At 46.7% G+C, this 11381-nt stretch overlaps 1 protein-coding gene across 1 annotated transcript; it reads left to right on the plus strand.

Moving 5' to 3' along the window:
• Positions 1–1135: 1135 nt before the first annotated feature.
• Positions 1136–3264, plus strand: LOC147576382 (uncharacterized). The gene is given in 2 exon segments (XM_086679341.1): positions 1136–1418; positions 1421–3264. Coding segments are annotated over 2 exon segments (1044 nt in total). The 5' UTR covers positions 1136–1297; the 3' UTR covers positions 2344–3264.
• The last annotated feature ends 8117 nt before the right edge of the window (positions 3265–11381 follow it).

An 11381-nucleotide genomic window follows, 5' to 3' on the forward strand; every position in this document is an offset into this window, starting at 1 on the left:
GTTTTCCTGTCATGTATGGAGGAGAATTTGATGAGGAGGTCACTTGGGAACCTCCGCCATATAAAATACTCAAGGAACAAAAGGCTGCACGTCAGGACTATGGTCCTGTTCCTCCCTATACATAGACTCTTTTGGACACACTGCTTAACCAATGGATGACACCTTATGATTGGGTGCAAGTGGCCAAGGTCTGCTTGTCTGGTGGCGATCATCTACCGTGGAAGGCGGAATATGAAGAATTGGCTAAAAAAGCAGGCTTCCATAAAAAGAAAGCCTAACGATGCTCCTATGACTATAGAAATGTTGTTAGGGAAAGGAGAATATGATACTGCCCGGAGTCAGATACAATTTAGACAAGGATGTCCTTGCAGAAGTAAATTCCTGTGCAATGTTTGGAAGTCCTTGCCGGTCACCACTGGAAAAGCAACAGCACTAGGAAGTGTGAGACAAAAGGCAGACGAGCCTTTTGAGGATTTTGTCTCTCGCCGCATGGTGGCAGTGAAGAGTCATAACAGGTGAGGACCCAGCCAATACCTGCCTACCCTTCAAAAGCTTTTAAAAAGCAATTGTGTAACACCTTCAACGTTAAACATACGACGACAGGAATTCCTTATAATCCTCAGGGACAAGCTATTGTAGAGAGAGCACATCAGACCTTAAAACATCAAATTACCAACCTGCAAGAAAGAGAGCTCAAATATAGTTCCCCTCATCATATTTTAAGCCATGCCATGTTTGTTATTAATAATCTCAATATGGGGGCTCCTGGGTGGCGCAGTCGGTTAAGCATCCGACTTCAGCCGGGTCACGATCTCGCGGTCCGTGAGTTCGAGCCCCGCGTCGGGCTCTGGGCTGATGGCTCGGAGCCTGGAGCCTGTTTCCGATTCTGTGTCTCCCTCTCTCTCTGCCCCTCCCCCGTTCATGCTCTGTCTCTCTCTGTCCCAAAAATAAATAAATTTAAAAAACGTTGAAAAAAAAATTAAAAAAAAAAAATCTCAATATGGATACTGCGGGCATGTCTGCCATGCAGCGTCACCGGAACCCTGATCTTGAGGCTCCTAAACCATTGGTACAATGGAAGGATCTTCCTACAGGAACGTGGAAAGGGCCTGATGTCTTATTGACCTGTGGGAGAGGATACGCTTGTGTTCTTCCACAGGATTCAGATCTACCTTTGTGGATTCCAGACAGATTCATCGGACTTGTCCAACCCACCGCCTCCTCCGCCTTACCACTTGCTGACTCAAACAAGAGACATCTTCCGGAGGAGCACCTAAGAGAACCGCCGACACATCACATGAGAAAGCTTCGCCTTCAGGACAACTGGCAGCCGCGGGGACCGACCCAGACGACTCGAGAAAGCAGTCCACCAACTTGGGGCCAACTGAAGAAGCTGCCCAAAGAAGCCGAAGGTGTGGTTGTCAACCAAGGAGTTCAGTTTCTCCTTCTCTCTTTGTTGCTATGCTTGCTATCTTGGCGTGTCAGGTAAATGGTGTTGAACAGGTTACTTCCTATTGGGCTTATTTACCTAACCCTCCTTCTTTTCAACCGGTAACTTGGGAAAATGAGGTTATCCCAGTTTACACGAACATTCCTCTTTGGATGGGAGGAAGTCAGTCTCCTATTCAATTGGGACAGGCTGTTAATACAAAGAACTTCTCCTTTGATGGAGTCTCAAGTTCTGTTGCTGTCTGCTTTCTTATCCCCAATTCTACGGAGGATGAGGCTCCCTCCATTGATGGTTGTGCTCCAACTTCTTATAAAGGGTTGTTGACAGGTTCTCCTAATGATGCAGAGGTAAACAAAAGACTCCTATGGTCTCTAATCTTGCTTCTACCTGGAGACTCTTCTCCTAGAACGTCTACTCCTGAAGATCACTCTAAAGCCTTTCCTGTTTGTGCCACGTCTCCTCCAGAGAGGGATGACGCTACTGAGGAATGGGTCTTTGTGAGCCCCAAGCTAGGCTTCCCAAAGTGGAGGCACTGTGCTTATAAAAATGAGATTCGTATTGCTATTCCTGGAACAAATTTGACCTTAACTGATAAAAGGTGTGCAGATCCTTCTGTAGATTATAGACTTGTCTTAGGATCAGCTCATGTTAGATACTCTTGGAAAAATGAATATATCCCCGCCCCATGCCAGTTAATAGATGGCATATTAATGCATGGGTGCCAAGCATCTTGGCTATCTCTACAAAAAAGGCAGGGTATTTTCAATCTGAAGTATGGTGTGCAATTGCTGTCGAAAACCGGTAACGCTGCCCAGGCCGGAAAATCAGGGCAAATATCAGGTACGAGCTTGCTTGCAACCTCCATGTGCATGTTTAACCTCAAGAGATTATAATTCCTCAAATACCTCTAGGTATGCTAACAAATATCACGTATCCTGTACCCGCTGTAATCTTTCAAATTGTATTTCCCCCTTAACAAACGTAAAGACATTGACGATTGTTCGGCGACCCCCATACTGAATGCCTCCTGTCACTTTAAATACTACATGGCTTGGTATGGTTTGCAAACTTTGCACCATGTAACTGCACTTCTCATTCGCGGTCGGTCGTTGCTTTGTGGCTTCCCTTCTCGAAATGACAGCATTTATGACTTTTGCAACCGACTGGAGGCTGCTTCCTCCTGGATTCAGTAGCTGCTGGCAGGCGTGGGATTAAGACTCTTTATTTGTTAGTGGTCAAGTTGAGGGTGGCCGTGGACGCCTGGGTGAAACGGGCCAGATGTCCTGTGCACAAGAGCTGGAGAAAGAGATTGGTGTCCCCGTCCGTGCCTTGACCTCCTGACTCGAAGCTGGTCCCTTCCTTCCACAGCCCTACGACCCCCATGCCTGGTGCCTGCGACGATCACATCCTTTTCCAGTCTTTACCCACACCATTTGCCCAGGCTGGTCCCCCGGGGGCTCAGCAGTTTCTTCTGTATGCCCCTTGTAGCACCCTAAGTCATCTCCCACCGCCTGCCTTGGGGGCCACGCCAGGACACCTCGGGAGTCATCACCTTTTGTTCTTGATCATTAGCATCAATATCAACACTGCTGATCGCCCAAACCAGCGCCCATAGTGGCTGCAAAAGAAACACCAGGTTCGAGTCCCCCACCCCCACCCTCTTTTTTGCTACTTGCAAATTCTAGTGACCTGGTTGTCCAGGGGTAGGCATGGGAAGGGAAAAAGAGAGGGTGACGGGTTAGTTATGTGGTTGGGCCTCTTAGAGCCAGTCTGGACCTCCTCACCCCTCCCTAGCTTCATAATCAAGCACTCTATTAAAGCTACGGAACTATCGGGGCGCCTGGGTGACGCAGTCGGTTAAGCGTCCGACTTCAGCCAGGTCACGATCTCGCGGTCCGTGAGTTCGAGCCCCGCGTCGGGCTCTGGGCTAATGGCTCAGAGCCTGGAGCCTGTTTCCAATTCTGTGTCTCCCTCTCTCTCTACCCCTCCCCCGTTCATGCTCTGTCTCTCTCTATCCCAAAAATGAATAAACGTGAAAAAAAAAATTTTTTAAAAAGCTACGGAACTCTTTAGGGCTGGGAATTTTACGGAATTCTTTCCATAAAATTCTTTACGGAATTTAGGGCTTGGATTGCCAGTGTGTGTGCTGAGCCCTGGACGTCCAGTTGACTTTTTCAGTTTCGCCTTTTAGGGGCTCCTGGGCGGCTCGGTTAGGCACCCGGCTCTTGATTTCGACCCAAGTTGTGATCCCACGGTTCGTGAATTCGAGCCTCACATCGGGCTCTGTGCTGATATGATAGCAAGGAGCCTGCTTGGGATTCCCTCTCTCCCTGTATCTCTGCCCCTCCGCTTCTTGTGTGCACGTGTGTTCTCTCTCTCTCTCTCTCTCTCAAGATAAATACACATTTTTTAAAAATTAAAAAATATAAGGGTGGCTCAATCGGTTGAGCATCCGACTTCAGCTCAGGTCACGGTCTCACGGCTTGTGGGTTCGAGCCCCACATCCGGCTCTGTGCTGACAGCTCGGAGCCTGGAGCCTGCTTCTGATTCTGGGTCTCCCTCTCCCTCTGCCCTCCCCAGCTCATGCTCTGTCTCTCTGTCTCTGTCTGTCTGTCTCTTCCTCTTAAAAATAAATAAACACTAAAAAACTTAAATAAATAAATAGATAAAAGTCTACCCTTTGGTGTCTCCTGCCATCCAGCAGCACAGGCTGGATCAGCATGTAGATCCCATTCAAGTTGTGTCTGGGTCACGGAGAGGGGGTCGTGGGCCTGGTGACATCTTCCTGTCCTCCCGCTGCCAGGCACCAGGCCACGCTGCCTGTGGGTCAGCGAAGATGTAAGCAGGTGCATCGTGGGGGCTGCTTTCCGGGGTGAGCACCATAGCCCCCAAATCTGCCCAGTGAGCTGAGTTTCCTCTTCCACGTACAGTTCTCAGCAGCCGGGATAACACCAGCCCTTATCTCAGCTGACCTTTCCCGGTCTTGCCTGGTGCAGGCATTCCTTGATCTTCGGACCCTGGGCACCTCGGAGAGCCATCTCTCCGGAGCCACAGCGGGAGATGTCCAGAACATTGTTGTCAAGGGCTCCTAGAAACGAGGGCCCCCGGCTGGTTAGTGCCTGGGGGAGTAAAAGATAAAAAAAAGTCTGGAGGCCGTTTGCCAGTCACCATGAAAATGATTCTAGGGGACAGCAGGCAGGGGGAGTTCTGTTGAAACAGTTCGCGCTCGTATCGTGATCAAGAACTTGTCTTCCCTTAGTTTCCGGCCAGTATTTTTGGTGCGTGGTTTTATCCCGTAGACTGTGGCCTATAACCTCAAGATTATCCTCGTTTTTCATCGGAAACTTCCTTGTCAGGATGTCTGTTGGAGACAATCAGGTTTGTTCACTTAGAGAGACGTACACCCTTTGTCCTGACAAATCACATAACCTCATGGCAACTAATCCACTAACCAGGTATTCGGAGAGTATTGCCATAATAACCCTATCAACTAGGTTAAGCTGTGTGCGTGTTCTTGCTGGTTAGGAAAACTATGTCCAGATCAATGTTTCTCAACCCCAAATAATGACACGAGGGTCTCTGGGAGTGGGCCCTTCCTAGCACTGGTATTTTTCAAAAGTTTGCAAGTGATTCCAGGATTGGGAGTCACTATTTTAAATTTTCTGCAAAAATAAAAGCTAAAGAAAACCAGGAAACCAAGACTTAAGAGCCAACCTAATTGCAGGTTTAGCCTCTCATACGAGTGGAATTTTAAACCAATCAATGGAGTACCTCCTGATAACACTAGTGATTTCCTGGTAACACTACCCGCTCGATAGACCTCTGCCCTTCCCCGCCAAAAGGAAAGTGACTGAAATAATCATTTCTTTGGTCTGTGAATTCCATGCTGCTGCCCCCTTTGGCCTATAACAAAGCTTTTTAGTCGGTACAGCTCCTCAGAGCTCCTTTCTGTTCGCTAGGCGGGATGCTGCCCGCTTCATGAATCATGGAATACAGCCACTTAGATCTTCAAATTTACTCTTTCAACTTTGTTTGGTTTTTTGTTTGTTTGTTTGTTTTTTTAACAAATTTGGCAGCAGGGATAGGATCCAAAGCCCAATTTTCGAGGGCATTTGGGGACCACGAGAAACATAGGTTGTGGCACCCTGAAGCTTTTGAGTTCTCTGTCTTTCTTGCTGTTTCTGAAGCCACGGGCAAGTGCCTCTCAGTTCTGAGCTCTGCTTCCTTTGCGTCCAGCTCCTGGCCTCACTGGCCTCTGCTACACAGCAGGTCAGCTTGAACCGGCGGACAACTCTGCCCGGAGCCCATCTGAGCTGGCAGGTGGTTCTGCCCAAGCCAAGTGTCTGGCCTCTTCCACTGCACTTCCCCGATTTTTGAGCGGACAACACCCAGCCCTTAATTCTTTCTGAGGATCCACGTGGGAACCTTTAGTGGCAGTCCCCAGTCCCCACCTGTTGAGATCTGCTGGCTCAATTCTTTCCCCAGTCCAAAGTTCAAGGGCATTGGTGGTGGTGCCCACGGGCCATTCGCTTGGCCAGGGTCATTCGCTTGACATCTCTCGGTTACTGTTGGTTTGTCTTGTCCCATAGAGATAACGGCTAGTTGCTAATGAGAACTCCAGAAATCAAAAAAGTCCACAAAAATTGGTGGGCATTTAAAGCAATTAAGAGCTGGGGCACCTGGGTGGCTCAGTGCTTTAAGCAAGTGACTTCAGCTCAGATCGTGACCTCATGGCTCAGGAGTTCGAGCCCCATGTTGTGCTCTGTACCAACAGCTCAGAGGCCGGAGCCTGTTTCAGATTCTGTGTCTCCCTCTCTCTCTGCCCCTCCCTTGCCTACACCGTGTCTCTCTCGCTCTCTCAAAAATAATAAACATTAAAAAAAATTTTTTTTTTAAGTAAAGCATTTAAAAGCTGTTAGAACACCAGCCACCTAACCCAAAGAGTCTGTATTAGGGCACGTTGGTCATGGAACAGGTCAGATTGATATTAGATCACCTACCAACCTCAAGAAAACTGTGCAACAAGGTACGCTGTAAAACATCACACAATTCCCAACCCAGTGGCGCATCCTTTTTGGGTGTTAGTTTGGCTCCAAGATACCCTAAGCCTTAGTTAAAAAAAAAAAAAAAGTAATAATAATAAAATTGGATCTTTGAATTCCATAGAGTTGAGCATACCCCCTTTCTGGCATTTTAATATCTAAGAACTGTGGTCCCTGAAACTTCAGACAGCTACACAACATTACAAAACCTTACTAAAAACAACCCGAGGTGGCTCAGGTGGTTAAGCACCTGACTCTTGATTTCGACTCAGGTCACGGTCTCACGGTTCGTGGGTTCAAGCCCCACGTCGGGCGCTGCGCTGACAGTGGAGAGGCTGCTCGGGATTCTCTTTCTCCCTCACTCTCTGCCCCTCCCCCACTTGCGCGCGCACGCGCGTGCTCGCTCTCTCTCAAAATAAGTACAGAAAAATAAAACAAAAATAAATAAAAGCAACGTATGGTTAGACTATTCATTTAAAGAACACAACCAAGGGACGCCTGGGTGGCTCAGTTGGTTAAGCATCCGACTCTTGAGTTCCGTTCAGGTCACCGCCTCATGGGGGGTGAGATCGCATCCTGTGTTGGGCTCCAAGCTGGATGTGTGGGTGTGGTGCCTGCTTCAGAGTCTGCCTCCCCCTCTGTCCCTCCTTCACTCTCTCTCTCTCTCTCTCTCCAAAAAAATATATATATAAATAAGTAAATAATAAATAAAATAAATAAAAAGTGCATTTGAAAGTAGAGGTTTTCAAATTAAACACAAAGAACAGGCGTACCTATTTTAGGTGGCATGCAGGGGCCTCCAAAAGTTTTCAAAACTACAAAATAGCTTCATTGGAAGATTCATGGCAAAAAGCTAATCAAAGATCAAAGATATAAAAGGTACCTAAGACAAGAGACTGTACCAATCCTGCCTGAACTGCCTTTTCCACTATGGAGGGACTGTTAAACAGTTAACTTGTTAAAAACTGTTTATTTTCAAGAGAGAGAGAGCACAACTGGGGCAGGGGCAGAGAGAGAGAGAGGGAGACAGAGGATCCAAAGCAGGCTCTGCTCTGACATCAGCGAGCCCGATGCGGGGCTCGAACTCAAGAACCGGGAGACCATGACTTGAGCGGAAGTCGGCCGCCAATGGACTGACCCACCCAGGTGCCCCTAATGTTTTTTTTCATTTTTGAGAGACAGAGAGAGACAGAGCTCTGGCAGGGGAGGGGAAGTGAGAGGGGGAGACACAGAATCGGAAGCAGGCTCCAGGCTCTGAGCTGTCGGCACAGAGCCCGACGCAGGGCTCGAACTCAAGAACTGCGGGATCATGACCTGAGCTGAAGTCGGATGCTTAACTGACTGAGCCACCCGGGCGCCCCAAAAACCAAATTCTTAAATGAAGTCTGACCTTGAACTCACTTTGGGATTTTTCAGAGGTCCTTGGAACGTCTCAAAAGGTTTGTTCCTTCTTCATAAGAAGGGAGATGTGAAACTAATTAGGCTAATTGGGTATGTTAAATTACATGGGAAACACTGTCAAATAAGATGTAATACTAATTCTCCAAGTTGTATTTTACAGGTCCATGTGGTAAGTGTCCCAGAAATTGTGTGAAACTCTTAAAGTGGTATGTCCTGGTATAATGTTAACATCATAACTCCAGTTATTATTTAAAATATTGAGGGGTGCCTGGGTGGCTCAGTCGGTTAAGCGTCCGACTTCGGCTCAGGTCATGATCTCACGGTCCGTGAGTTCGAGCCCCACATCGGGCTCTGTGCTGACAGCTCAGAGCCTGGAGCCTGTTTCGGATTCTGTGTCTCCCTCCCTCTCTCTGACCCTCCCCCCCGTTCATGCTCTGTCTCTCTCTGTCTCAAAAATAAATAAACGTTAAAAAAAATAAAATAAAATAAAATAAAATAAAATAAAATAAAATATTGAGTGTCACAGAAATAACGAAACTTTCTTGCCAATTCCATTTTAATGAACTCTCATCATATCTTTAAGAATGGATATTTAAACGTCTTTGTCACTTACAGAATTATTATATCACTCTGATGCTTTTACGAAAGTCTTCCCGCAAACTGCTTCCATTTCAAGGAAATTCACAGAAAGTGCTCCAGAATACAGGGTTTTGGGTTGTTGTCTTCTTTTAATCTTTAAGGTCATAAAACTGAACTGGGTAAGAACTTCCAGAACTAATGGAAACATTGGATTCCAGCAGAACAAGAATTCATAACATGGGAAAGAATGAACTCATCAGGGATGATTATAGTCTTTAGGACTTTTTGTTTGAAACGTTGCTGGCTCCTTAACTTTTTGCCTTTCCAGATTTAAGAAAACTTTTTTCTCTTTTCTCTTACTATGGCTTATAGCAGTTTGGTAAGGTATACCTTTGTAAACAAAGAGGAAACGTTAATTTTCTCTCCCTACCCGATCCCTCCAGAAACTCTTGGGTATTCTTGTCATGGCCATATAGTTATGTGCATAAGTTCGATAAGACTCGGTTCTCTCCTTGTAACAGGACACATTTAAAGACACTGGCTATATTACCAAAACTTTGGAATATCATATTTGAGAGAGATATGTAAAACTCAGACATGACGAGACAGCTTTAAGGAACTGCTTTAACCTTGGCTTTGCTTCCTGGCCTCAGGCTTTTAAGAGTTTAACCTGAGATTTCTTATAAAAATTTCCAGCAAAACAGTCTTGAAAAGAGCTTATATAGGGGCGCCTGGTCTCTGCCATCCTGGGCTCATGCTCTGTCTCTCTGTCTTGCTCTCTCTCAAAAATAAACATTAAAAAAATAGCTGCTCGGGGCGCCTGGGTGGCTCAGTCGGTTAAGCGGCCGACTTCTGCTCAGGTCACGATCTCGCGGTCCGTGGGTTCGAGCCCCGCGTCAGGCTCTATGCTGACAGCTCAGAACCTGGAGCCTGTTTCAGATTCTGTGTCTCCCTCTCTCTCTGACCCTCCCCCGTTCATGCTTTGTCTCTCTCTGTCTCAAAAATAAATAAACGTTTAAAAAAAATTTTTTTTTTTTTAATAAATAAATAAATAGCTGCCCAACAAAAATCCTTAGACTCTCTGGCCAAAGTTTGTTCTTGACGATAGGATAACCCTTTATGATCTTTTCGCTGAGCAAGGTGTCTGTGCTGTGGCCAACCTGCTGCACCTGCAGGGGTGTAGTTGAAACCCAATTACATAAACTCAGCTATACCCCATTATGTACAATTTCATAATTACACTGAGCAAGCTGCTAGGCTTAAAAAGGTGACTCCTTCCAGAGGGTCTTTGACTCATTTGATTTTGACTGGATTAGGTACTGGGGACCGTGGCTCTGAAGTGTGCTCCAGACTTTGGGAATTATCCGGTTTATAATGACCATGGGAATCTGCCTGGCATGCCGTATTCTCTCAAGAGGTTTAAATGCGTGTTGGCAACGGCTAACCATCAAGTAAATGATCTCCCTAAGACTGGAGCATCAGAGAAGGAACAAAGACTAAAAAATTGTAAACCTGAAGTCATGACCTGTGAATACCAGAGGTTCAGCAAAAAAACCATCATGACCTGTGACCTCTGTGTCACCCAGAGGATCAATAAAGGCTGGGAGAACTACAGAGTGGTAGCTGAAAATGGCGCTCATGCCTAGAATTTTGATCACATCTCTCAGGCTGACAGTCTAATCAAAAGAGGGGAATCGTGGGGCGCTTGGGTGGCTCAGTTCTTAAGCATCTGACTTCGGCTCAGGCCACGATCTCACGGTTGGTGAGTTCAAGTCCCACATCAGGTGAGCTCAAACCCTGCTTTTCTCTCTCTTTCTCTCTCTCTAAAAAAAAAAAAAAAAAAAAAATGGAGGGGTGGGGAGAATCGTTAAAAAAAAAAAACCAAACAGGCCAAAATAGAGTCATTTGTGCTAAGCCTTACACCAACAAGCCAAGACTTAACCTAATTGCAGTTTTAGCCTTTCCCAGGAGTGGAATTTTATTTTTTTTATTTTTATTTTTTTTTCAACGTTTTTATTTATTTTTGGGACAGAGACAGAGCATGAACGGGGGACGGGCAGAGAGAGAGGGAGACACAGAATCGGAAACAGGCTCCAGGCTCTGAGCCATCAGCCCAGAGCCCGACGCGGGGCTCGAACTCACGGACCGCGAGATCGTGACCTGGCTGAAGTCGGACGTTTAACCGACTGCGCCACCCAGGCGCCCCAGGAGTGGAATTTTAAACCAGTCTAGAATTTCCTGATCAACACTAGTGAGGTCATCTGCTTGATAGACCCCCTGTCCTTCCCCCAAAGGAAGGTGGCCTTGCCTGAAATAATTTTTGGACGCTTAACCAATTGAGCCGCCTGGGGGCCTTGGCCAGTTAAGTGTCGACTTCAGCCCAGATCATGATCTCACCATTCGTGGGTTCGATCCCCGCATTGGGCTCTGTGCTGACAGCTCAGAGCCTGGACCCTGCTTCAGATTCTGTGTCTCCCTCTCTCTCTCTCTGCCCCTCCGCTGCTCGTACTGTCTCTCAAAAATAAATAAATGTTAAAACAATTAAAGAAAAAAAAAGATGACCTAACTCTGTCTTCAAGGAGCCACTAAGATAAGTATGGAATGGATCCATTACAACACAGTAGGGGGAATGTGAGGAGGGAATCATGGGAGCCCAGAGGCAGGCAGGGGAGGTCAGGGAGTGCTGCCTGGAGGAGATGACTCCCAAGGTGAATCTTAAAGTATGATCAGGCACAGAAACCTTCCACCTTTCAAATTTACTGAGCTGTTGAGGGCTGTGGGTTGAGAAGAACTCAAATAGGAAAACCCACGTGGAGGATCGTTGAATGAGAGTTTCACTCTATGGGAGGGACTGAGGAGTCGGTACCTCGAGGCTGATACCTTGGGACAGCTTTTTGGATTCTCATTCA

The sequence above is a fragment of the Puma concolor genome, chromosome D1, assembly GCF_028749965.1.
Source record: "Puma concolor isolate L17-30 chromosome D1, mPumCon1.1.hap2, whole genome shotgun sequence".
Taxonomy (NCBI): Eukaryota; Metazoa; Chordata; class Mammalia; order Carnivora; family Felidae; genus Puma; species Puma concolor.